Source organism: Dipodomys ordii, unplaced genomic scaffold (assembly GCF_000151885.1).
Source record: "Dipodomys ordii isolate 6190 unplaced genomic scaffold, Dord_2.0 Scaffold52, whole genome shotgun sequence".
NCBI classification, from domain to species: Eukaryota; Metazoa; Chordata; class Mammalia; order Rodentia; family Heteromyidae; genus Dipodomys; species Dipodomys ordii.
In genome coordinates, this window is record NW_012267268.1 from 1002487 (window position 1) to 1030352 (window position 27866).

The 27866-nt window shown below is 37.6% G+C and overlaps 1 protein-coding gene across 3 annotated transcripts in view; it reads left to right on the forward strand.

Annotated features, from left to right (window-relative positions):
- The window catches only part of Dpp10 (dipeptidyl-peptidase 10 (non-functional)), a 1450850-nt gene that overhangs the window by 791011 nt on the left and 631973 nt on the right, over nt 1–27866 (forward strand). Inside the window, exon 1 of one of the 3 annotated variants that reach the window (XM_013020703.1) lies at nt 11226–11299. The exons of 1 other annotated variant lie outside the window; for it this stretch is intronic. In XM_013020703.1, the coding sequence (XP_012876157.1) occupies nt 11228–11299 (72 nt within the window). In that variant the 5' untranslated portion in view covers nt 11226–11227. Of the gene's footprint in view, nt 1–11225; nt 11300–11463; nt 11623–27866 lie in introns of those variants that run through there. One more of the 3 variants, XM_013020705.1, reaches the window with a different exon arrangement.

Below are 27866 nucleotides of genomic sequence, written 5' to 3' on the forward strand. Positions count from 1 at the left end.
TTTCTTTCTTTCTTTCTTTCTTTCTTTCTTTCTTTCTTTCTTTCTTTCTTTCTTTCTTTCTTTCTTTCTTTCTTTCTTTCTTTCTTTCTTTCTTCTTGCCAGTTCTGGGGCTTGAACTCAGGGCCTGGGCACTGTCTGGCTTTTTCTGTTTCTGTGGTATTAAGGAACTAAATCCAGGCTTCATGCATGCTAGGGAACCAGTATATCACCAAGCCACAATCCAAACCCATGTGATTCTCTTTTTCATGAAGTATAATTTCTCTTCTTACCCTTACCCCTTCTTACCCTCCTGCAAACAGATAAACTTACAAACAAGACAAATGGAAATAACACATTTGTTTCTGTTTTTCTTTGTGGTTTTTGTTATCTTTACATTTAGTCTAATGGGTTTTTAAGATGTTTACCTTCCCACTTCAGTCCCTTAAGGCTATTTGATGCATCTTCTCTTATGCTTTTTGTGAATTACTTTTTATTCTGAATAACGTAATGCATATAATTTAATTTCTAATAATAAATATTCATAAATATTTGTATACTCCATTGAACAACAATGATTCTTTTATTTTTAGTTTTTCATTCATATGAACACATTTATTATGTTCAAGGCATAGTTCCAGCTGCAAAGGCTATTCCAAAGTAACTGATACTCAATAGATATAATTTTTTTTCTAATTCACAGAATGACTCTTTTAGAATACATAACTACAAACTAGAAAATTCATATAAATAAGCTTACTTAAAATATGTGCTTAAGATGTAAAACAAAGATATCTCTGCTCTGAAAATAGTTATCATCCTAAAATATTAACTTTATCTTTTAATGTTTTTTGTGACACTATATGAAAAAACCTATAAGAATTTCAGATTTTTAAGAATAAACTCCAAATGGATCAAAGATGTCAGAGTCAAAGCAGACACCTAGAAAACATTATAGGAAGAAATAGGAAAACTATAGGGCTCCTTGGCACATGCCGAAATTTTCTTAATAAAGACCCAAAAGCACAACAATTCAAAAAAGGTTGGACAAATGGTTTTGCATGAAACTACAGAGCTTCTGCATGGCAAAGTACATAGATAGCAAGATCAATAGAAAGCCAACAGATTGGGAGAAGATCTTCACTAGTCATACAACAGACAAGGGTCTCATATCTAAAGTATATTTAGAACTCAAAAAATTAAATTCCCAACAACAAATCCTCAAAGAAACAACTGCCTGATAAATAAGTGGGCTAAAGACTTAAAGAGAAACTTCTCTGAAGAGGGAATAAAAATGGCCAATACACACATGAAGAAATGCTCGACTTCTCTAGCCATAAAAGAAATGCAAATCAGAACAACATTGAGATTCCACCTCACCCCAGTTAGAATAGCTATAATCAAGAAATTTAATAACAACAGATCTTGGAGGGGATGTGGCCAAAAGGGAACCTTACTTCATTTTTCATAGGAGTGTAAACTTTTTCAACCACATTGGAAAGCAGTATAGAGGTTCCTCAAACGACTCCTCATAGAACTCCCCTATGAACCAGCAATCCCACTTTTGGGCATTTTACCCAAATGATCACAAAAAGCCCATACTAAAGCTACCAGCACAACTATGTTATTCCAGCATTATTTACCATAGCTAAGATATGTAACGAACCCAGATGTCCCTCAGTAGATGAATGGATGTGATATATATATATATATATATATATATATTAGTGATAAGTTAGATAAAAGTGATAGTGTCATTAGAATTCCAAATTCAATTTTTCCCATAAGCTGTCATCATTGGAAAATAAACATTTTGTCAAATTTCCAGTACCCTGTCCTAAGCAGAATGTCAGGCTTATCTAGCTTTTCCTTCATGTTTTACAACTGAGCCACATCTGGCATCTGGCAGGCTCTTTCCCTTAAGAGCCATTGTTCCTGTGGCTTAGTTGGATTCAGAAACCACAAGAAATAGAATCAAGAGTGTTTTTTGTTGTTGTTGTTGTTGATGATTTTTAAAGTGTTCTGTTTGCAATTATTCTTTAATTAAGTTTTTATTGTCAAAATATGTTTCAGAGGTGTTACAGTTACATGAGCAAGGTAATTAGTACATTTCTTATCCAGCATTGTTGCCTCCTCCTTTGTTTTTTCCCTACCATCCCTTCCTTCCCATCTCCTGTCCCTTCCCCCCCCAGCCTAAATTGTAAAGTTAGTTTTTCGATATTGCATCTTGTACATCTCATTGTTGCAATGGGTCAATCTGTTTCACTATTTAAAATTTTTGTTTTTCCCTTTCTCTCCCCAAATTATACCAACATCAAATACAGTGAAAACAGGGGTTATACCATGGGGGAGGGATATACAAAGCAACAAAAAAATCACAATGTACCTTATATTTTTTTCTTTATTTTTTCCCCTTTGGTTTATTCCCTGTTGCCATTGTTTTTGATTTATGTATACTTTGTCCAATATATAAGTTCATCTGATTTGGGAAAGGGAAATCACATAAACAGTGGGACAAAGTGTGAACCACTTCAACAATTATACTCACTAGACACTATGTTGGAAAAGAACTTTACAGCTAGGGAGGGGGTTGTTGAGAAGGGGAAAGTAGGAGATCAGGGAGGATGTAACACTGTTCAAAAAAAATGTTCTCATTATCTTACTTATATAACAAACTGTAACCCCTCTGTACATCGTCTTTACACTAAAATATAACTTGAAAAAGAGGCTTTGTTCCATCACACAGGTAACAGAATTACAAAACTTCTACATATTAAATAGAGAGAAGTGAAATATTAAGACAATATATTTCCTTGAATGGGTATTAAAACAAAAACATGCACATTCACAGGCATCAATAATGTAGCTTACTATTGAAGGGGGAGGAAAGTAAATATTTCTACATTTTCTACCTAGATAAAGAGACCAATTAGAACCTTACCCATTACCACCTGCATACACACATTTAAGACTAATATCCTCACCATTTTCCTTCATGAATTCATTAGTAATCATTATATTATTTATAATTTGTGACAGAATAAAAAATCCAGAATGATTAAAAATACAGAATAAAAGTACAAACTGTTTAGTGATCTATACATTACCAGAAAAGAAGTTGAAGAAGAAAATCCCTGTGATCTTTCATTAGGAAAGACTTCGCCAGAATCTGTGTCCTAATAGGTCAGTACATTTGGGAAAGGTAGATCATCACTGAAGAGAACTGTTGACTCATCCTTTGAGTTGTTCTGTCAACTAAGATTAAACACTCAACATTGCTGAGTCAATAGTTAATTAAGGAGTACTTTTCTAGTCATTGATTTGTATGAACTATCTTATTTGTTACAGATATTCTCCACCTCCTCCACTAATGTTTACTGTCAAATTGTTAAGTAGAATGCATAATAAAATACTTGAAAAAAAGTTATGCTTGAAAGTAATTGAGAACATAAAATCACCTACAAAAGAATGAAGAAATCATAATTAGAGCCATTCATTCTAAACTTGCACAAGTACTTATTATTTTAAAACTGAAAGAAGCAATACTTGGAACCTCAACAATTGGATTTATAGCATTTGTGATCCTTATAATGGTAGCACTAAAAATATTAGACAGAAAGCATTCTAACTTTTCTAACATTCTCAGAAATTGTCTCCTACTTTTCTTTATTTTCTTCCCATTTTGTCTTCTCCTCTACTATCACTATTCTTTCTCTGCTTTGAATAAGAATATGTGACTTTAATAAACATTCAATTTGCAAGGTAGAAATGAATGGCTTAAAATCATATTAAATGAAGAAAGCCAGGCCCAAGGAAATATAGGTCCCATGGTTTCCCTCATTCGCAATAATTATATGACTAGGATAACTTTAGCAGATGAGCAGAAAAGCTCAAAAGCTATGTATATATGACCATATAAGATGATGCTTAGCAAAATGAGCCCCAAGATATGGACACAAGAGGTTTTCCTTGTTGTTGTTGTTTTAATGTACTATGTGATTTTTTTTGTTTCCTTTGTATGTTCTTCCCCCTATAATATATCCCCTGTTGTCAATGTACTTGATTTTGGTACCCTACATCTTATATATACATTTGTCTAATTTGGGGAAGGAAAGAGGAATAACAAAACTCTGAAACAATGACACAGGATAATCCATTGCAAGGGTGGGTTGGGGGGGGGAAGGGAGGGAAAGTAGGAGTGATGGAGGTGGGGGAGGGAAGGGATAATGGGAGAACAACAAAGGAGGGTAACAATGCTAGAAAAGAAATGTGCTCATTTCCTTACTCATGTAACTGTAACCCCTCTGTAAAGCATCTTTACAATAAAATAAAATTTAAAAAGTGTAAAAAGGGATCAATATGACTAGCACACTACTCATTTAACAGGTTAAACAGAATTAAACAATAATGACTAATAATGAGTATTTATCTTAATGTACTTGATTTTAATGTATGTCACATCTCATAATGTCCTGAACCTAGAGTTTGTATAATCTGAACAGATGATTTTGTGTGGTGAAAGGAATATCAAGTGATAGGGGAATGTGCCAGAGACTTTTTAATATTATTGGAGTCTCTGTGGCTATAGCATTCTTATCAAATCTGTGGAGGATCATGGGGAATGTGAATTAATACAAATTTTTAATTAAATTGACTATGGTCAAAGTATTACAGAAGTTAGAAATTTTTCCTTTTCTCCAGAAATTAGTCAAGATCTAACAGTGCAGGTTTTTTAAAATTTATCTTTATATATAAATGAATTCCTTGAATGGAAAATGTGCTTAGTGATATTCTGGGAATTACATAAAATAGGAAAGTAGGTAACCCACTATAAAGTCTGAATGTAAGAGAAAGCTCTGTACTATGTACTTTTCAAGGACAAAGAGAAGGAGATCGCTTTTGAATCATTACAAAATCTAATCTTGTTTAGGGAAATAAGAAATACCAGGTTCAGAAACATTATTCATCAAAGAAGACTCATTATCTGAAAAGGACAAATGTTATGCCAACATTTCTAAATATTCTTTCATAGCAAACAACCCTTATGTCATTTGCAGATTTTACAAAAACTTAATTTTATCTTTAAAGACCTGTAAAAATCAACCCAAATTAGCCACTGATACTTGCCAAAAGAGATGAAAGATTTGTTTCCCCTTTGTCAACATTATCAATTCATTCAATGATTACTCCTTACAAAGTAAAATTGTTCCAAGCCCTTTGTTGTGCATCTGTGGGTATAATAATAATAGCAGGAAATTTTCTCAAATTCTTAAACTGTTTTGTTGTTGGCATTCAGCTATTCAGGGGAAAAATCACATACAGGAAAAAAATTATGAGTATTGTTTTATTGGCTCAGTGCTCTTACATCTGTCAAGAAGGATGGCAGGTGAAAGGTAGGCATGAGATGTATAAATATAACAGCCAAGAAGACTCTACCGCACTGGAACTCAGTGGGAACGTGCAGTTTATCGGTACCTTCGAGTCTCCAGTGTGCAACAAGAAAGTCTCTCAGGATATTGCAACTCTGTCTGCTTCCACCAGAGATCATAATTGGGCTATGAATTTTTATAACAGGAAAGCCTTCCTGTCACACATAGAGACTGTCAGAAAGTTTAGTTCATGCAAAAAGACTCTCACAATGGTACTGAGTAGCACACATGGATATCACTTAAATAGGTAGTATCATCTTTCTGTCTTTCTGTCATCTTTCTTTTAAAAAATGCATCTGTTATAATTTATGTACTTATCATTTGTTGCTGAACATTTCTCACTATACTGATTTTCTGCCCAAGGACAAAGTAGGCACTTTAGGGAATTTGGAAAATCTATTGAGGTGAGTTGAGGTGATTTATAAATCAAGACCAAATGATTGCACACAATGTGAACTAAAGCTGTATCTTCATCAGCAAAGATATAATTGGTCAGTTTTCAGGCCAGCTCTCTGAAGGCACAGCTCACAGCCCTGTCTTCCTAAAGCGGTACTCATTACAGACACTCAATAGAGGACTGACTTATGCTGGGGAAATCCCTATTAAGGTAGCCTTTACATGACACTGAGATTGACTTCAGGAAAGAGAAAGGGGGAAAAAAGCATCAAGAGTTTCTAAGCAACTAGTGAAGAGGACCCTAGTATACAGGGTCCTATTTGTCTTTATCTAATTTATCTGAAATTGAGGAGTTTGTCAGGAAATGCTACCCTGCTTCACATACTCTTGTAGAATTTTTGTGTTTTACAGACATAGCCAAGGTTAACCTGGTTATAGTATGATTTGCTTGTTGTTAACGAGCAAAAAAAAAATCTCCAGTGTCTCTACTTTGATATTAAAGATTAAATAGGTCATACAAACAAGTGTGTTCCTACAATGACCTAACTTTGTTACTGATACTGAAATATTTTGATTATAATCTTGACTTAGTCAAATTCTCAGTGAGACTATACATGCCGCACTGGCATTTCACATCATGTTTGGGTGTGCTTGTTGGTACTTGGGTTTGAATTAAGTGCCTGAGTGCCGTCCCTTTGTTTTTTCACTCAAAGCTCATGCTCTACCACTTGAGCCACAGCTCCAGTTCCAGTTTGTGGTGGTTAATTGGATATAAGAGTTTCATGGACTTTTCTGCCTGGGCTGCCTTCACGCAGATCTCAGCCTCCTGAGAAATAAGATTGCAGTAGCCAGGATTACTTTTTGAGGCATAAAATATCAATCTGAGGAAGATGCTAGATGTTTAAAGCATATATATAAGAAGGCTTTTGAGCAACTTCAGAAACCCAAAGGAACACAATGAGAAATCAGCATTGTAAATGACATCCTCATGGAAGCCTGAATGTGGAAACTGTGGCCATTCATTTTCAGAAGGAAGTGGTAAAGTTACTTCCTATAAAAATTTAAAAAGTTGGGGCTGGGAAGGTGGCTCAGTGGTAGAGCGCTTGCCTTGCATGCATGAGGCCCTGGGTTCGATTCCTCAGCACCATATAAGCAAAAAGAAAAAAGCCAGAAGTGGTGCTGTGGCTCAAGTGGTAGAGCGCTAGCCTTGAGCTGAAGAGCTAAGGGACAGGCCCAGAATTCAGGCCCCACGACTGGACCCAAAAAAAAAATTTAAAATGTCTATATTAATGTGACAACATATCGTGAAATGTTCTGAGACATTTAGAACCATAAAGGGAGATGATTTTACTAGTCACTTTTCCAGGTGTTGTCCATTATAAGAATCTGATCAAGGCGGGCACTGGTGGCACATGCCTGTAATCCTAGCTACTCAGGAGGCTGAGATCTGAGGATCATGGTTCAAAGCCAGCCCGGGCAGGAAAGTATGTGAAACTCTTATCTCCAATAAACCATCAGAAAATGGGAAATGGCGCAGTAGCTCAAGTGGTGGCACAGTAGCTCATGGTAGAGCTCTAGCCTTGAGCTGAAGAGCTGAGGGACAGCTCTTAGGCCCATAGTTCAAACCCCGAGACTGACAAAAAAAAAAAAAAAGAAAAGAATCTGATCATATTTCCTTCATTACGAAACAAGAGTTAAAAAATTATGATTGCCATTATTTAGCTCCTCAGGGAAATAAATAAGAAAAAGAACCTATAGATATTCTGTAAAACTCTAAAAAAGTCTTCATAAGCAGATTTTTTTATTTCCAGAAATACTTTATAACCAAATTTTAATTATGATTGTTTCAAAAATGCCAGGCACCAGGGACTCACACCTATAAGCCAAGCTGCTGTTGAGACTAAGATTTGAGTATCCTAGTTCAAAACCAGCTTAGGAAGAAAGTCACTGACAGTGTTATTTCCATATAAAAAGAATATGTGTGTGTGTGTGTGTGTGTGTGTGTGTGTGTGTGGTAGCTCAAGTGGTGGAAACCATCCATACAAAGAAAAGCTGAACAAAAATGCAAGGTCCTGCATTCAAACCACAATACCAGCACACAAACACAGAAGAAAGGAAGGAAGGAAGGAAGGAAGGAAGTTAGGAAGGAAGGAAGGAAGGAAGGAAGAAACGAAGGAATGAAGGAACGAACGAAGGAAGGCAGGCAGGCGGCAGAGAAAAAAGAGAAGTTTGTCAATAAGGCAAATATTAACAAAATATTATGCATTTACATGTACTAAAAGAACGTGAATATTTGGTGGATCTCAAGGATCCATTGTGGAGTAATTAAACTATCTATCTTTTGTACCTTTCTAAGCATTTAATTGATACTTCCAGTAAATTTTAGCCTATGCAAATAATTTACCATTTAGCACATTGATTTTTGATCTGTTAAAATCAATGTATAGTCACAGAAATAGAAGAGATATATTAATTGTCAAGTGTTTTAACATGTTAATTTTTCCAGGTAAGGAAGTAGGGACAGGAGATAAACAAGTTCACCCTGACCCTTAGTCTGGATGAAGCAAAAGCAGTCATTCAGTGACATACAGACTGATACAGACACTTCATGTCTGCATTGCATTAGGGTTATGACAATGTGACTCCTCTAATTTTATAGAATGTAAATGGTATCCTTTTCCTTCCCTCCTCCCCACCTTCTGCCAATCCTGGCCTTGAACTCATGAACTTTTCATTTTAATCTCTTGAGGTATATCTTCACTTCTGGCTCTTTGCTAGTTAATGAAAGAATAAATCTTAAGAGTATTCTGCCTAGACTGGCTTCAAAGCACTAGTCTCAGATCTTAGTCTCCCACATGTCTAAGACATGTGAGTTATCAGCATCTAGGTATTTTTAAATAAAACTATGATGAGAAATTGTAAAAGAGAATGGTAAACATACCTCTGAATTTCTTAGAAATTAGAATTTTTCTTCAATTAGAAATAGAGTACACAAATCTAACATATTAATTCAAGTGTATTACATTTCAAAAAAGAGGTTAAGTGGGGAAAATCACTTTTCATGCAATCAATTTTTAATTAATGCCCTTAATGTAAATCTCAAGAGATTAACAAAACCTCCTAGCTTGAAAATTAACAATCTACCCCCAAACAGACTCAGATCAAAGAAGCCCTTCTTCAAAAACAAAAGATGCTCTCAAGTACACCACATCAAGCAAAACATGTAACCATTTTGACATAATTTGTAATCAAACTAAATTTTATACTCAATATTGAAAACTGAGTATAAAATATATATTTAGTTAAACATCACTACCTTAAACCATTAGGTTTAATCAAATAACTAATCTATATCTGAATGGCAATAATTCCCTCTACTATGCCCCCATCCTTTATAAAACAAATTTCTGTCATAAAGGAAATGTCTTCAAGTAGATCATCCAAAATGGAAAGACTTGGAACAATGAATGTATCCAAGTAAAGAACAGAGAGCAAGGTGTAAAGATGGAAGTATTTTCTGATCAATGTATATTCTTTCACTCAAATCCTCAAATTATATATGAGGAAAAAACTGATTTTTCAGATTCATTGCACAGATATTTTACACAAATTTCATTTCTTTTATGCTTGCTTTAAACTTTTACACCTAGTAGTGCTTCTTATCACAAAGCAATTCTACTGAAGTAGAACACTTCAGCCCCAAAAAGGCCTGGAGCACACATTTTTGAAAAGCAATTTCTCTGTTCATCTGGATTCCACCTATTGACGATGACAGATTTCTTTAAAAATTATTTTAAAGGCATTGTTATTGTTTAGGGCAAGCATAATAATTTATATCTTAAGAATGAACAAGACAGGGGCATATTTTCTACAATTCCACAATAGCTAACAAGTGGCTGAGTCATTTAGACAAAGAGGGAGTCAGTCCTTAGGTTGTAAAACCCAGTTCTGAGCTCTCAATACCTCTACATCTCTACCTTCTGCTACCTTTCTTGGAACTACTTCACAGCATGGGCTGGATTCATTACTTTCTGCATAGTTGTCTCCCTCTCATCTTTTTCCCTGGTGAGCAACCCCCATCAACCTGTGTGCGCCACGTCATGGGGCAACTGTATGTGGTCCATCTGCTTAAGGCATTATTCTTGCTGGCACTTGGGGAAAGGCCTGTGTTTAGGGAAATCAGGTGAAACTAATGAACATAAGCTTATTCCATCCAGCCGCATGCACTCAGCTTCTAAACTAATTTAAACGATGTGGCTTGGGCGTTAACCATTGGGTTTCCAAAAAAACGGTGTGGGTAGTTATTGAGGTTTTCTTCATCGCAGCCCCTCCCAGCCTTTACAGGGTGCTTAACACCTGTTCGGTGCCCAATAAACATACTTTGAATGAGAAAGGGGTATGTCCAGCAGAAAAACTTAGAACCTGGTGATTTTTTCTACCTATACCCAGAAAAGAGAGAGAGAGAGAGAGAACCTTTAAAAAGAATTATCAGGTTATTAGTGTTTCTAACCAACCTCTAGGAATTCACCTGGCCTTAACCAGGAAGCTATCTGGGGAATGTCTTTAGCTAGAAGCTAAAGAATGCACACTGCTCCAAATCAAGAGGCTCGGGGGGCCGCGGGTCACCATCTGGGACAGCCCTTCAGGTCCAGACAAGTGTCGCACACCATCAAGGGTAGACCCCAGGCCTCTGTCCCCCGCTGCCCCTTGCCTTCTGGAGCGCTGGAGCATGCCCAGTGGCCGCGCTGGAACCACAGAGGGCTTTGCACACTCCGCTTCTCCGGGTTTTAACAGGAGCTCGCGGGTGGCAGAGGGACCGGGGTGCCCACAGAGCTGGGCAGCCTTGAATGCGGGAGAGGGAGCCGGGAGCCAGGAGCCGCGCCGCCCAGGGCTCTGTCCCGCGTTGCGGTTGCTAGGGAGGGAGATGCAGGAGCTTGGCGCGGGACTGCTCCACCTGGCGCGCTGAGCGCGGCGCGGGGAGCCCCCGGGGGCGGGCGGCTGTGCGCGCGGGGGGCGCGGACTGCGGTAGAATGAGAGCCGGGCTCCTCGGGCGCTTCCAGACGTGGCACCAGCGCGGTCAGGGGCTGGGATCCTGCCGCTCGCCGCCCCTCTAACTTGCCACTTGATCGTGTCTGATTTCGGGAGCTCGCTCGGGGGAGGCCGGCGGTGGGGGGCGGGGGAGTGGGGAGTTCGAGGGTCTGCGGTAGCCGAAAGAAGAGGATCCTGCCCGGGGGGGGGGGCTGGCCTGCTGCCTCTCGCCTTCCCCTCCCTGCCGCTCCCCTCCCCCCACCCATCGCCGCCGCTTTCCCTTCCGCCAATTCCGAGAGAGCGAGCGAGCAAGCAAGAGACGGGCGCCCGCGATGCGATCGCGGCCAAGTGACAGTCCCTGAGTCTGAAGTGCCCGCGAGGAAGTGAGCTCCAAAGCGATGACAGCCATGAAGCAGGAGCAGCAGCCCACCCCGGGGGCCAGGGCAAGCCAGGCGCAGCCGGCGGACCAGGTGAGAGTTGGCATCTGAGGCCAGGCCCTCCCTGGCGAGTGTGTGTGTGTGTGTGTGTGTGTGTGTGTGTGTGTGTGTGTGTGTGTGTGTGTGTGTGTGTGTTGGAGGGGGGAGGATGACTCGCGTCGGCGCTCCCCCCCACCCCCGTTTCTCCTCTCGGGCTCGGCTCCCACCCCTCCCTGTCCCCCACCCCCGCCCCAGTTCCAAGAGCAGTTGTTCCCTGCTATCCATGGACTCAGCAGGAAGTTAGAGCATCTGAGTGCGCTCTGGGTCCGGGCGAGAGGATGCGCAAGGTGGAGAGCCGCGGGGAAGGGGGGCGAGAGGTAAAGGCTGGGGGTGTCCTGGAGAGAGCTCCAGCGGGCGGGCCACCGTGGGAGGGAGAGGAGGTCGGGTCTGCGCTGGCAAGATCTGCCGCGCTCCTGGAGAGGACCACTTGCAGGGTTCAAGCCCTGTTTTACTGTGCTTTGGACTTGCGCTGACCCTCCCCCCAAATACCCAACTAGGCAAATGACTTAGGCCGACAGAGTTTTCCCTTGCCTTTCTCTTTCGAGGAGACAGCGGTGGGAGGCGAGGTGGGGAAAAGAGGATGTGTTCTGCATCTGTACTGTGCAGAGTGGAACGTTGCTTGGGGAGCAGAAAGGCGCTGGTCCTTAAAGGGAAGCTTGGAAGGGGGACTGGCTCCAGGGATCTCCACATCCAGAGGTGTTGTGTCTGCGGAGATGGGGTGCCCTGTGCTGGTGGAGGGTTGATGTGATTCTTCACATCCTTCGCACACGCCAGCCCCGTTTTGTTTCTGTCTTTAAGGACCTGTAGTCTCATTGCATGGAAGATTTCCCCCTCTCAGTCTGTGTCCCTGGATTGGGGGTGATTGGGCATTCGGTGATGCTCTTTCCCAAAGTTGGAGGGTCAGGAGCACGGAGACGCTCTGGCGTGGAGGAGGGAGGCTGTGACCGCTCGAGGTGCGGTCACGTTTATATCCATTAGAACTGGGCAGAGAGAACCGCGCTTAGGTCAGTGCATCACCGTGGGGCTAGAGTTCGCGGGCGCTGGGGTAAGCGCTTTCCCCGGGGTGCTCTGTGGGAGGCCACCATAGGCGTCCCCCGCAGAGACACTCCCCGTTCATTCTTAGAAGTGAGGTGACAAGGGGGTGCAACAGCTCGACTTCAGCAGTCAGTCAGCTCTTCGTGAATTCTTTGCACTGAAGAGTGCCTGTGAGGGAAGCTGTCCAAATAGCCCAGAGGGGTGGCAAGGCAGAAGAAGCGATGCCAGCAGTTCTGATATTAATATTCCAGTCTTGGTCATCTCTGTTGGCTTGTGGTCTCTCCTCTCCCCTTCCGTCCCTTTTTCATTTTCCTCACATATGTTTCACACAGGTGGTGGAGATTATTCAATCCCTTATAGCTTCCTTTCTGTTAATGGAGGTGAATGCTGCTTTACAAAGCACTGGTTTTCGTAAACCATCCTCTTCCATACATACTTACAGATAAGGGCACGAATAAGAGATTATATCCAAATGTCCCTTCCTTTTTATACCTCCTCCCACCCCCCAGCACACACCACCGTATAGAAACTGCTTAGGAGATGTATAGAAATGATTTCCCTAAAAGAACATGGATGTGACATCCTCTTTCAGGCTGACAGCCCTTAAATTTCATTAACAAGCCACCGAGCCTCTTTGCTGCTCTTAGAACGATGCTAGCCATAAGAATGGTAAGTCAGATAAGAGTCCCCACATGAAATCTTTGCTCACTAACCTGTGACACCAGCTGGTTACTTGAGGTGCTGCAAACAGTACAGCCATGGTGGGGGGAGGTAGGGAAAGAAAGGCAAGGTAGAACATGCAGAAGCTGAAAATGTATATGCAAATAAGTGGACATGTTGTATATGCAAAGCAAATCCCTCTTTCAGGACTAATCTCGTACTTAAAATTCAAAGGGAAAGATAAGTTCAAGCTTGAATCCATTTTTTTCTTGTTAGTATTCATATTTTTATGGCCAATTCAAATATTCAGGGAGTGGCCATTTGAAGAACTCTCATTTTAATTTAGTAGGTTCAAGTGACTTCTTGAGCATTTACATGATTTTAAAATGCCATTGGTGTGCATTTCTATACATGTGTTAAAAGAGACTGATGTAAGAATGAAAAGAGAAAGAATGAAATATCAATATCTATTTTATTATTTGACCAGGGACTAACCTTTGAATTGATGGCCATGGAATGTGGGTGATTGCTGTGGATGCTTGCGTGCTTACAATACATGCCTGAGTAGTTATGAACAGATTCAGTCATTGTGGTTTAATTTTGTCATGGTCTCACAACTTTTATGCAATATTAGCTACAATACCTCTGCAAAGATGCTATTAATTATCCTAGCTTGCATGATATATCAAAAAGAAGATTCATAAATTGACTTCAAAATATAGCTTTATGAAACTCTGTCTGGGGTTACAACAGGGAGCATGTTCCAGCTGATCATTCATCTGTATTGATTTTGAATGATTTAAACTTTTGAAGGTTGCCAAAAAAAGTCTTTCACTTTCCATGATAGAGATTATTATTAGCCTTGAAGATACTTAGCCTGAGCTACCCAGTAAGTACCTGTTTCTATTTAGCCCAAAAAGAACCCAGCCTTTCTTTGGAGTAAAAATAATATGAAACAATGTAATTTGGTTACTGTTGTCTTGCTGTGGAGGACTTGGTTTTTTTGTTTCATCTTGTCTGTGACTGTTTGTCACAAAGGGCTGTGACCAGAGACAGCCTCACTTTCAGAAAGAGCAGGAAAGGGATAATTTTCTTTACTATTTGAATCATTGAAAATATTTACATTATATCAGCTATCTTTTAAAATTTCATTGATGCTTTCCAACAGTTATTTTTGTTTCAATAACCTTCCACCTTTTTAAGATGTCAAAAATGTAAATACTTTGACATGAATAGAGAAAATCATTTCCATATAACATGATCAATATCTCATTTTCCATGGACAGATCCCAAATCTTGAATGGCTAAATACAGTTAATGGTTTGAAAACAACCACTTCCTGAATGTTTATTTGCTAGGTTCTGTGGGCTATGCTTGAGGTTGATAAGCTACCTTGTATCAAATGCATTTGTCTCTTCTGACTCTCAAAGCAACTTTTTGAGGTACATCCTGCTGGTCTTCACTTTGGGGGGATGAGGATACAAAGGATTGAGTTAAGCAATCTACCCAAGCTTGGCTGAGAAGTCAGAGATAGTAGACTTGAGACTTAGCCAGGAGATCAAGTCTGTCTTAAGTCTTTCTTCCTATATTATGCACATAACAATACAACCTATTCCTTTTATAACAATGTGGTGCTATCACAAGTGATGTGTTGTATCTGTGTGTACAGAACACTTTAAATGTAAAGTGGGTGAGGAATTTGTTTAAAGCTTCTACTATAATAGTGATTGATATTTCAAAGTTACCTTCATATCAACTTTAAAATCTAATTAGTATAAAATTATCCAGATGTATCCTTATGCATACAATATGAAGTTAAGTATCTTTGTTTCACTTGTCTCTGCTAATGTTGAGATTCTCAAGGCATGTTAGGAGTGCATTCTTTTCTACTTAGGAAGATAAGGTTTCAAATTTACTCACATTTCCACCAGGTGGCACCCTTCTGCTAAATGCAATGGGGAAAAAAAAAGCTGCCAACAATTCACAGTTGTGATCACTATTCCTAGCACACACACACACACACACACACTACACCACACCACACATACAGTAAAATCTCATGCACACAGTGAAATCCACTTTCTGGAATATGACTAAAATGTAATTTTAAAAGCAACTGTTTCTCTTCAGAGATAGTTACACGACCTTTTTACTTTATTTTATTTTAAGTACGTAGCAGCTTTTGGATGCAATAATTCATACTCTGAACTCTGGAGGAATACATAATATGTGAAACAGCAACTGCAAAATAGCCATCGTAGGTAATATTAATCTGAAATATTTCAATATGGAAATTCTATGCATTATTTGATGTCAGCCTTAATCTGGCAAATCAGCTAAAAATATTTGAAAAGTATGTTTAAGAAAAACTTGGAGACAAAGTCGTCCATCTATGTTTTCTTGCTAAATTATGAATATGTCATACTTTTGTAAAGTGAAAAGACTTTTTTTTTAACAGAGCTTTGAAAATGGATTTATAACTCAAGCTGTGAAGTTTACTTAAAGCCAGTTTTGGTGGTTCACACCTATAATACCAGCTGGTGAGGCTGGAGTCAAAGATCAAAATTCCTAGCCATCTTGGGCTACATAATGAGATCCTCCTTGAAATCAGCAAATGAAAAAAAAACAATAACAAAGCTTCAATCAGTGTTTAAATATAAGTATGTAATTATCAGGGGAAATTCTATGTAATTTGACACAATTTAATTTAGGTTAATTGAAGATAATAGTAGAAGTTTTGATGATTATGGAGCTAGAGTATTTTCTATTTTCTTGTTTTTTATTTTGTACATTTAAATATTACATAATACTAAACAACAAACACAATACATAATATAAATATTTCATATATGAGACATTTATATTAAGTTAAGAACATACCAGAAAATATCCCCTGCTGAAATTCATCTGCTATGTCCACATATATAGCTATCTGTTTATTTCAGGGACTGAGCAAATTGCACATTTAAAAAAGATTAAATTGCATAAAAAGCAAGTTAAAGAAAATTGTATTGTTAAATATTAATGTTGCATTATGTTATGGAGCATATTATCATGAAAACAAAACACTTAAACTAAATTCCTCCCAGCCTGAGAAAAAGCAAAGCTATTTCAAAATTTCATTCTTGAATCATTTATGATTACAAAATGTTATAACCTTTAGTACATAAATGCCTGTTTGTTTACATATATACAGGGTATAGTGTCATATAAAAAGTACTGGAATATTGTGATTGAGGTTGTGTACTTTTTATTATCAATCACAAATATTCATTTACTATTGACTGTATATATGCACTGCAAATCAGATTCAAGGTCATAGAATGTTGTCTCCCCCAGAGTCTATTGCATTTTTTGGGACAGGATAGCTCATCTTCATTTCAACTCCGATGGAAAGGAAGTGACTCTAGGTTCTTACCAGCTTGATATACAAATTGAGATAATTTATAAAAACCTTTTAATAATGCCTGTCAAATAATAAGTTCTGTATTAAATATGTAATTGGGGAATAATAGCCTAGAAACTTTTTTAGATAATAAAAGAAGAAAGTATGTCAGTAAGCCACCTATAGCTAGTAAATTATTTTAACATTTTCCCAGACTGTTCCTTTTTTACATATACACATGTGTATGACTTCTCATGATTTTGCACATGCATGTAAACATCATACTACTAAAGTTGGTTATCAGACATTCAATCAGGTTTAGTTCTTTAAAAGGACAACAGAAATGGAACGGAGAATACAGTAAAACAAATATTAGATTGACTCCTTCCCCTACCATTCACGGACCATTTCATAATCTTAAACCTGTATAGCTTTAACTTCAAAAGGAAGAGATGAAGGATAAAAGGTGAAAGGTTCTAAGGATTAGATATCATATAGGTAACTGGACTTGTATTGAATCTGGCCTAGGAGAAAAAACAATACTTTTTTATTTTTAATACTCCCATCTTCTAAATCAATTAAAAATATTATTCTTCTGAAGGGCAATTGTGCATTTATGTTAATGAGAATGTTGAGGAAATATGTGTGCACACGTTGTCCATTAGGCAGAGCAGTGTGTGTATATTTATATTGGTTTGATGCATATGTACTTGATATCTACATGCACTTAGTATTTTTATTAGATTATTATAGAAGATTAGGTAAAAAAATCAATTTGTAACAATTGACTAGTTTTAACTATTTTTAGATAGTAACCTATTTATATCCCAAAAGACTTATCATCTTCTTTGAAGTGTTCCTGATTTAATATTCTCTTTCCAGAAGTTTGCTTCACAGAAATGATTGACTTAGAAGTTCTTTGCATATGGGAACTGAAGCTATGTTGAGTTGAAATTCAAGGAAAAGAGGGTTGAATGCATAATGAAACCTGTTTTTGCATTTGGAACTGTTCTCCAAACAGGTTACACCTCATCTGATTTAAACATGTTGTATTCTATCATACTTATTGTAATCTTAGGAAAGGACAAAAATCTATGTATCAGGCTCCCTAATAGCAAATGAAGATCTGTGAGGGAAACGTCTTTTTATGTTCTTTATCTTCATCCTATTTCTGAAAGATAAACGAAGATTCAATTTCTTATCTCCTCTGAGGGTCTGTGTCCTGAAAACAGCTGTGTGAGGAAGCTGCATTACATAATTGAGAACTTGAATAGTAGTTTCTTTCGTGATTTATTTTGAAAAAGTGGGCCAGAGAGACCACTTGAAGTTGCATTAACAGTTCTTGTTCAGGGAGCAGGTCCTACTGCTGCTGGGAAAGAGGTTTGCTTTGAAGAGACACCGGGCAAGTGAAAACTGATGCTTGTACTTCTGCCAGTCATATCTCATTTCCAGAAATGCTTTCCATATCAGTTAATAAGTGCAAGACATGACCTTTTTCTCATTTTCCATTTTTGAAACAAGTTGTAAAATGTCTTTTTCATAAAGGGACCTTTAAATTAAATGGTTCCCAAACTTCTTATAATGATTATTTTTTTTTCTCTTGGACACATTTGAAGATTAGGTACTCACACAATGTTTAAACTGCAGTCATTTCAGACATAGTTTCACTTCCAGCTTTTTTGTTAATTGGATATAAGAGTCTCCAGAACTTTCCTGCCTGGACTGGCTTTAAAGTGCGATCATCAGATTTTAGCTTCTTGAATAGCTATGATTACAGGCATGAACCACCAATGCTGAATGAGAGAGAGAGAAAGAGAGAGAGAGAGAGAGAGAGAGAGAGAGAGAGAGAAACATATCTGAAATTTAGTAAGTATTTTCTCAATTTAAAAGAAGATTCAGTTAGTTTATAATTTAAAAGTTTGAGGACGTATGACTTTCTTAAAAAGTTTCTTTTCTGTCTACTAAATTAACTTTCAGGGATCTTTACAGAAAAAATACATTTCATTTATTGTTAGAGTACAATAAAGCTTAAGTGCTCAAGGAATAACGTGAGTATATAATTTTATGAATCCAGCATCTCCACCAGGCTTTTGTCTTTTCTGTGATCTTAGGAATTCCATTCATGTTATTTCCTGATCATCATATTGGCAGTGAAAAATGTGTGTGATTCATAGCTAGAGTCAAATGGCATGAACCACCCTTGCTCACATCTTTGGAAGTTGCCAGTCACCTAAAATGAGGTTATCTCAAAGATAGTGAAGGACACTGGGAGCGATTCCTTCCACATCTGTCCCTATGTTAGAGCCTGTCTATGGATCTAGGAAGTCTCCATGTTACAGAATGGTTCCTGTAGTTTCTTTCTCTCCCTTTTCTCTTGTGCCAATTCCAACCCAAGTCCAGTTCCTCCACAATTCTTTTTCTAAAACTTGATTTCCTGACATGTGGAATGGAATTCTTTTTTTAAAAATTATTATTGTCAAGGTGATATACAGAGGGATTACAGCTACATAAGTAAGGGAATAAGTGCATTTCTTGTCAAACTTGTTACCCCTTCCATCATTTTTTTACTTTCCCTCCCTCCAACCCCCTAAGTGGTACAGATCATTTCCAACATAGTGTCTTGTGTGTATACTTCTGTTGCATTGGTTCCCCCCTTGTCCTTTGTCTCACCATTCTGTTGTTCCTTTCCCTTCTCTAATTCAAGTAAACAAATATACAATACCAGGGTACCAAAATCAAATACAGTGACAACAGGGGATATACCATAGGGAGAAGAACATACAACAGAAACAAAAAAAATCACATAGTGCATTAAAAGCAACAACAACAAGAAAAACCTCCCGTGTCCATGTCTTGTAGTCCATTTTACTTAGAATCATTCTTGACTTCAGCACCTGCCTCACCCTCCTAAACTCTTCCCTCTGAATAGCCAAAAGAGAGCGCACAAAAGAGAGCGCATAATGTCTGCAAAAATTTCTGTTTTGTGAGTCTTGACAGTCTTGCTATGAAAACAGGAAATAGACAGTTTACATGATTATACATACACATATTTATACTTCATATACTTCACAATTTTTTTAAGATTCAAATTCCTAGCCTAAATCCACTTCGTTGTAGGCAAATGGCCCTTACGCTTTTGACAACTGGTTTTAAGACTTCCTAGAAGAATATCTGTGTATTCTCCCCTTTGCTACAACCAGCAGTAACACTGACAGGTATAAAGCATTGTGAAAGTTGCCTCAGAGATACACTGCTCCAAATGGGAAATGAAGGCATCTCCCTGCACAGGCAGAAGATCTATCTTAGGCTCTTTCTCTTGACCCACTCATCTCCTCACTTAGTATTTGCAATTGCAACTCTTAGGGACTCTGGAATGCATGTTCATGTCACAGGTTTATTATACAGCTATTTTTTTAAAATCCCTACAATTTGTAGCATTTCTTAGCAGATTGGATTTCTTTCTACAAATTGATCACTCTGCTCCTTCACAGAGCTGTCAAGGTACCAAGTTCCAATCCATACCTAAGAAATGTTTATATAGAAAATGAATATATGAATAAATGTTAAGACCCATAGAGTTCCTGTTTGTAGAAATAACTGAGGGGTTCTAGTCATTGAATCTCCCTTTAAACCTTCACTGCTTAAGTTTCTAGTTTGAGTTAAATTAGTCTGTTTTGATCAGACAGTGCATCCAGAAGTAGACTGATTGTTTATATTGCAAAATTATTGTGAAGATTCATCAGCGAGATGTTTATTATCTATAAGGTACTAAACATGGTGTGCCTGTTACCTGATTATTAATATGTTTTGTTTAGCTATGTAAGATACACACTAGAATATGAAGTTAACTTGGCTATATGGTGTGAATTCTTAATGTTAGGAATCCCATCTTTGAAGTGCATTCTCCATTGCTTTGATTATATCAAAACTTAAGGTTGCCTTAGTTTTAATATCAAGCTCCTATTTGTTGATCTGGACATTAGATGGAGTTATCCTGGTTCCAGAGCAAACATGGGTTAGGAGTTGGTTACAGAAATGCCAGACTTCCAGTTTTATTTTCCTTATAAAATCCACAAAGTTTGGAACATAGAGGTGGAGAACTGAATATGCATTTACTTTCCCGAATTTGTTATTTCCTTTCCACATCTCATGGTTAAATTCAATCTCATGCTCGTAATTCTGTATTCAGTGTACTGCTTGATTCCTTCTCACAGCTCCAGTCCTTGAGCTGTAACCACAAATCTAAAAAAAAATGGAATCACAGATGGTGCAAATATTTGAAAATAGGTAAATACAATCTAGGATTAGCTGCTCGGGCTCAGAAATGTCAGCTTCACATTGCTTATTGGTCACACAAGGCAATTTCAGTTAAGAAAAACCCATGGCAAAAGCATCATGATAGAAAATTGCTGGTTTGGGGTTGTACAACATAACAAGCCCATAATTGTTATATAAACCTCAAAATGAGTCACTCTGTAACAAGGGGAAAGTATTTCAGAGAGGTCACAAAGCTCCAAGAGGTTATACAGAGGATTAAAAATTAAACAGATATCATAACAGTACTGTACCATCTGCTGACTTCCATGTAAAGCCAATTTTTAAAGAGAAAATATCCATTTGTATGGTTGTGCTTTAGGTAGGAACATATTAATTGATGTGAATATTCAAAGCAACAAATTGCTGACATAAACTGTGCAGATCATAGTTATTAGTACATGTTTGCAGGTGCCTTTTGCTGTCTAAATAGTTTTTTGTTTGGATTTGGGTGTGGTTTTGTCATGGCCTCACATTTGCATGGTTTGTTTGCTTTCTCAGCTTGCACTATACCTCAGGAGCCATGAATACATCCATGCCTTTTTTTTTTTCAGTTGTAGGGCTTGAAATCAGGGCTGTTCCTTTGCTTTTTCACTCAAAGCTAATACTCTACTATGTTGAGCCACAGTGCCACTTACTAAAAAGTCACTCTCCTCTCTTTCTTTCTCTTTCTCTCTCCCTCTCTCTTTCTTTCGGTTGGTTATAGGGCTTGAGATCTCTTGCTCAAGGCTAGCACTCTACCACTTTGCATCACAGGTCCACTTCCTCTCTCACTACCATTTGCCAATTATTTTCTGACTGGTCTGATCTGAAACTGCAGTCCTCCAGAGCTCAGCCTCTTGAGTATTTAAGATGATAGATGGTGGGCCACAAAGGTTTTGTTTGTCTCTGAGGGTTTTATGCAAGAGAAACTAATTTTTATTCCGATTTTTTCAGGAAGTATTATACAAACCTGCCTATATCATCAATAACCTTGTTCACTGGTAAGGTAACAAAGAATATAAAAGCCTACCTTTCAAATTTTCACCACTGATAAATTTGCTAGGTTAGAAACTTCAACAATTTTCTCAGGAGGCTCTTTTTTTTAGTACAGTCTGTTTATTAATAGAAGCATGTAAAATTATTTTTGTTTTGTCAATAAAAAAAGTTAAAGTAGGAATTATCTATAGGATTAAAGGTTGTTTTAATTTTTACTCTTAGACTAGTAGGTTTAGTAAGTATAGAAATTATGTTTCTTCTATCTGGAAGAAACAAGAATGATGGTATATTAATTTGACTAAGTTTAGATTTTCTTCCCTGTGTCGTTTTTTATGTAAAACTCTATATGATAGACCTATACCAAGTAAAAAAATGTGTTCACTAGGAAAGAAAACATGGCTCTCATTTAAATATATACTGAGCAAGTCAAAGATCTATCTCTTCAGTACCCTACCCAACGAAATGATAACTTTGACTCAAGGAGTGTTTGAGTATAATGATTTATAAATCCATCTGGGAAAGGAATGGTTTAAGCAATTTAGAAAATTACACTCAAAACTGGTTAATATCCAATACAACATCTAAATCATAACATTTCTGATTATCTTTTACATTATTCTACAATAAACTATAATTTAAAGATTCTGATCCTGTGTTAGATAAAAATACTAAAGGCCTATTCCAACACACACACACACATACACACACACACACACACACACACACACCAGTATGCCAGCTGAATAACAATCCATTGTAAAGATGGACCTACAGTACTACTTAAATGTTATTTACAGTTCTCAAATATGCTTTTTAACATTCAACCTCAGAAAAATTGTGCAATCTAGGTCTACACAAGGTGTCACAGTCAACTTCTTAAACAATTTTATCAAAGGCTTTTGTGGAGTCTCGAGTGTCAGATTTGATTTACCAATAGCAAGGTTCTGGAGTGCAGCCAGTCAGCCAACACTGCTTGTCTTGTTGATTCACCCCCCAAATTGGACTAGGTGTCTGAAGTACAGAGGAGAACAATTTGGTAATCTCAAAAGCCCTTCTGTGAAGATTCGATAGCATAATTGCAGATAGGGAAATGGAAAGCCAATTTCTTTTGGCCTCATGTTTAGGTCAAAGACATGGTCCCTGGAGATAGTTGTATTCAGAGCTGCTCTAAGAAAGACCGACATAAACTACTCATTGGTCAAGATGTATCTTGAGATTTTGCTTTTTGTTACTAATGTCCCTGACTGTTATTACTACACCTAACATCTATCTGTGTAGATTTGGAATTCTACCATGACTTCCTATAATCCTTTAATGCAGATCGAAAAAGTTGACATCTTATGTCTAGTTTGTATTTTGCTTCCTCTACATGACAACTTGTCATGTTGATATTTATGTTCAAGAAAAATAAATAGAAATGGAGATTAAACATAGAAATAAGGCAGAGAATTTTCAAAAACTAGAACTTCTGTCTGAACATAAGGAAAATGTACTTGATTTCATGGCCCCTCCTTTTCTGTGTATGTGTGTGTGTGTGTGTGTGTGTGTGTGAGTGTGTGTGTGTGTGCACTCACATGCATGTGCGTGCACCAGTCCTAGATCTTGAAATCAGAGCCTAAGTATTATCTCTGAGCTAGTTTGCTCAAGGCTGATACTCTATCACTTGAGCTAGAGTTCCACTTCCAGCTTTCTGCCAGCTAATTGAAGATCAATATTTCATGGATTTTTCTGTCAAGGCTTGCTTCAAATCTCGATCCTCAGATCTCAGGCTCCTTGAGTAGCCAGGAATACAGGCTTGAGCCACCAGTGTCCATCTGCCTTGTGTGTTAATAAATGGGCATTTGTATACTGTGTACATGGGCTCAGTAAATATACATGAGTTTAAATTACAGAATTCTTGGATTCTATTTTTTTTAAGTATCTTTTAATTTCTTATAGAAAAGACTAGCAAGTATTCAGAAGTTATGTATACATACATCGAGTTGACTACTCTAGTTAGGTAGTATGATCTAGAATGGTGAAAATGTTCTCTATCTGTGCTTTTCAGTATGACTGTCTGCCTGTGATTGTTAAAAACTGGAGTTGTGGCCAATGTACCTTGGAATTTATTTATTAACTTTATTTGTTTCTCATTGATTTGAATGTCACATAGTTTTGTGTATCTAGAAGCTACTTTATTAGGAAATCAGTTTTTGTCCATTATTTCTAAAACTACTGATCATCTGAATTACTTGGGGCCGATTGCAAAATTTGGTCACCAAGTAAATGTAAGGTAGAGTGCAGATGCTTCTGACTCTGGATTATACTATTAGAAGTAAGGCTCTATTTCTTGGCAATAAGAAATTTCTAATTCTAATCCATGATTTTATCCAGCTGACAAGTTTTTTGTTTTTTTTGTTTTTTGTCTATCGTGGGGCTTGAAATCTGGGCTTGGGTGCTATCCCTCAGCTCTTCAGCTCAAGGCCAGCACTCTACTGCTTGAGCCACAATGCCACTTCCTGTTTTCTAATGGTTTATTGGAGATAAGAGTCTCATGAGGTTTCCTGCCTGGGCTGGCTTTGAACTGTGATCCTCAGATCTCAGCCTCCTGAGTAGCTAGAATTACAGGCGTGAGCCATCAGCATCAGGCACTGACAAGTTTTATACATGAGTCTGATGTGCCAGTGGTAAAGTCACTATTTAAATTATACTATGAGGAAAATTTTGTGGTAAAGTTACTGGCATTTTTATTATTATTAATGATGGCTAAAATTTTGTATCTATATCATTCATCTATATCATACAATAGTCAGCTGGCTAAATTGCATTGAATTTTCACCATAACCTCATGAACTGGACGTTACTATTGTGAAGATTTTGCAAATAATTAGCTTAAATTAGAAGATTCTCCACATAGCACTGTTGATAAATGAAGAAGCCATCCTTCGGTTACATTCAATCATTACATCATAATAAGCAGCAATAAATATTATTTATGAAATTGAGACCAATCATTAGCTGTGTTTGGCATATCCACAAATTGTATTAGATTAAGCACAATACATATAAATAAAAAAACCCAGACAGACACACGGTATCAGTCAAACTAAAAAGCTTCTGCATAGCAAAGGAAACAGTCAACAAAGTGAAAAGATAGTTTCAGTGGGAAAATCAAGCAGGTTTCATTGTTCAGCCTCAGAAGCATAATGAAAGAAACTTGTTTATTATCCTATGTAAGACTGTATATGAACAAAAGATAACTTCTGCATTTACTAGGCCTAAAACGGAATTTAGTAGTACTGGGATTTGAACTCAGGGCCCGTTGATTGTCATGCAAGTGGTCTCCAACAGAGCCAGTTTTTCAGCCATTTTGGGTTTTGTTGCTAGTTATTTTTCAGATAAGGTCTTGTTTCCTTCCCATGGACATGTCTTGACTGTGATCTGCCAATTTAAGGTCTCCTGTCATACCTAGGGTGACAGGCATGTGCCACCAATCAGCTCTTGGTTGAGAAGGTATCTTATGAACTTTTCTGAATATCTGGGCTGGTGGAGAATAATGATCTTCCCAAACTCAACTTTCCAGGTAGCAAGAATTATGAGTATGAACCATATTATTAATAAATGCAACAGAAAGATAAATAACACTATTGAAATGGTTTTTTTTTTGGGGGGGGGAGGTCCAGTTGTGGGGCCTGAACTCTGGGCCTGGGCGCTGTCCCTCAGCTCTTCAGCTCAAGGCGAGCGCTCTATCACTTGAGCCACAGCGCCACTTCTGGATTTTTTCTTTTTGCTTATGGGGTGATGAGGAATCAAACCCAGGGCCTCATGCATGCATGGCAAGTACTCTACCACTGAGCCACATTCCCAGCCCTTGAAATGGTTTTTGATTGGTTTAAGAGAACCATCTCCTCAAAGACTAAACCATTTCATAGGAGGAATATTTAGTTAAGCCACTTTCAACAATAGAGTAACATATAAATATAAATAGCTATGTGTGTATATATATATAATTTAATCTCTGTAAATTATACAGAGCTATTTAAAATCAAGTAACCTCTTTGAAAAGTATTGGAGAAAATGTTTACAATGCATCTTCTACATAATGGCATGATATACATATACAGCTGGATTATCATCACTAGAGGGAAAAAGCAATTGTTTTCTATTGCTTCTGGAAATGGAGCTAATAATAAATGGATTTTAAGGTTCAAATCCTTGATGCTCTGCATACAAAGGAGGAGGTATATCCACATAAATCAAGTAGGATTTTGATAGTGTTTTTATTTGATTTTGCTATATTTTATTTTCTTGCAGTACTGGCTATTGAATGCATAGCATTGTGCATGCTAAGCAAATGCTCAGCCACTGAGCTACACCTACAGCTAGTGTTCACTCATTCTTTCCCTCTTCCTTTCTCTTTCTTTCTCCCAGGGCTGGGAGTTTGAACTCAAGGCTCTTACTGAGCAAATACTAGCATTTATTTAGCTCTCTGTATAGAACTTCTTTAAATGGCTCAGATCAAAAAGACATATGGAATGTTATCAGCAGGATTCCTTATTTCATGTTAGAAATATTCAATCAGTATGACTTAAACTAAATTGTAATGAGTTACTAATTACATCTTTCCACATAAAGGCTGGATAGAAGTGTCATTTGACTTAATTGCAAAAAAAATCAACATGTCTGTGTATTATAATTCAAGGTCTCTGGGGATAGACCTATTGCTTCTGAAATTAACCTGAAAGTTTGTCAGATAATCCAACTACAATGATACAGGGAGGTGTATCAGGAAATCAGGATCTTCTTGACCTGTGGGGTTTAGTGTGTTTGATGGTACACCAGATTTTCTTTCCTTAGGTATTTTTAAAGTCATGGCATATTCAATGTATGCATTGTAAGTCATATCCTTGAAAATGCCTAACTTTAGCATCCTGTCACTAGAAATATGCAGGCATATATAGACACCAAGGTTATGTGCTAAGAAAGGGGAGATAGGCAAATAAAATCTTCCTGTTTTTTTTGATGATTGTGAAGGTGAATATTTACTACAGAAGGGCTTGAAGGAACCTTGATATCTCTTGTTTATAAAAATGTTTCCTCCCTTCCTTCCTTTTTTATTTCCTTCTTCTTTCCTTCCTCATACTCTTTCTTTCTCCTTTCTCCTTCTTCCTTTCTCTCTTTGGCAAAGAGGCAAGGAACTAATAAAATGAGTGTAATTGTTTTTGCTTCTTTCTGAAAATGTGTATTGATGAACATTTCACTTCTATTTCAATTTATCAGTAGGAAAGTTTAAAAGCCACTTTTAAACCTAACACATTTTATTTTTACTAAGATTTTGCAAATCAGACCTGTTCCTTTTGTCTTGAACATTGAAGAATAATTTTCAAACAAACAGTTTTAGTGTGAAAAAAATACCTCAAGTGAGGCACTTCCATTGTTTTTCAGAAGTCATAGTGGAAAGTCTGGATAATACTTGTTCTTACCAAAAGTCTTTGAGGCCAGATTCTTTACCTCATTTCCCAAAATTCCAATACTTGGTGGCTTAAAACAACCACTATTGTGTTTGCTTGTAAATCTTCTTGTTAGAGCTTCAGTCTGGACATGGTGATTCAGGCAGGCCACAGTTGGAGCATTTGGGCTTCTGCACCAGGATACTGGGGTCATCAGCTGAGCTGAATTCACTTAGCTGAGTTAGGACAGAAAGGCAAGAAGTTTGCATTCATCTTTCTAGCATCTCGGAGCTTCTTTATGTGGCATTGGTCTTTTTCTCTGCTCAGATAACTTGCAATTTCTCACAGAACAATTGTCTTTCCAAACAGAATATTAGGAGCAGTGAAGGCAGAAATTGCAGAGCTTTTATGGACCAACTTTAGAAGTTATAGTGTCACATTTTACTGAGTAAAATAAGATACAAGTTTAGCCCAATTGCAAAGATAGGAAAATGAACTCACTTGCATATAAAAGGTGATAAGGTGTTTATTTTTAATTATCTCAGTTCTACCAGTCATTTACATATCTTTGAACAAAATATCAGACCCATATCTGAGTATGGGCAGTCACCATAGAGTATGTAGATAACTTAGTTATGTTCAGATGAAGATGTAATAAGGATAAAGGGGATACTGTGGCATAATATCAGTGGCTCATGCCTGTAATTCTAGCTACTCAGGAATGGGAGATAGGGAGACTCCTAGACTCCAACTCTGATTA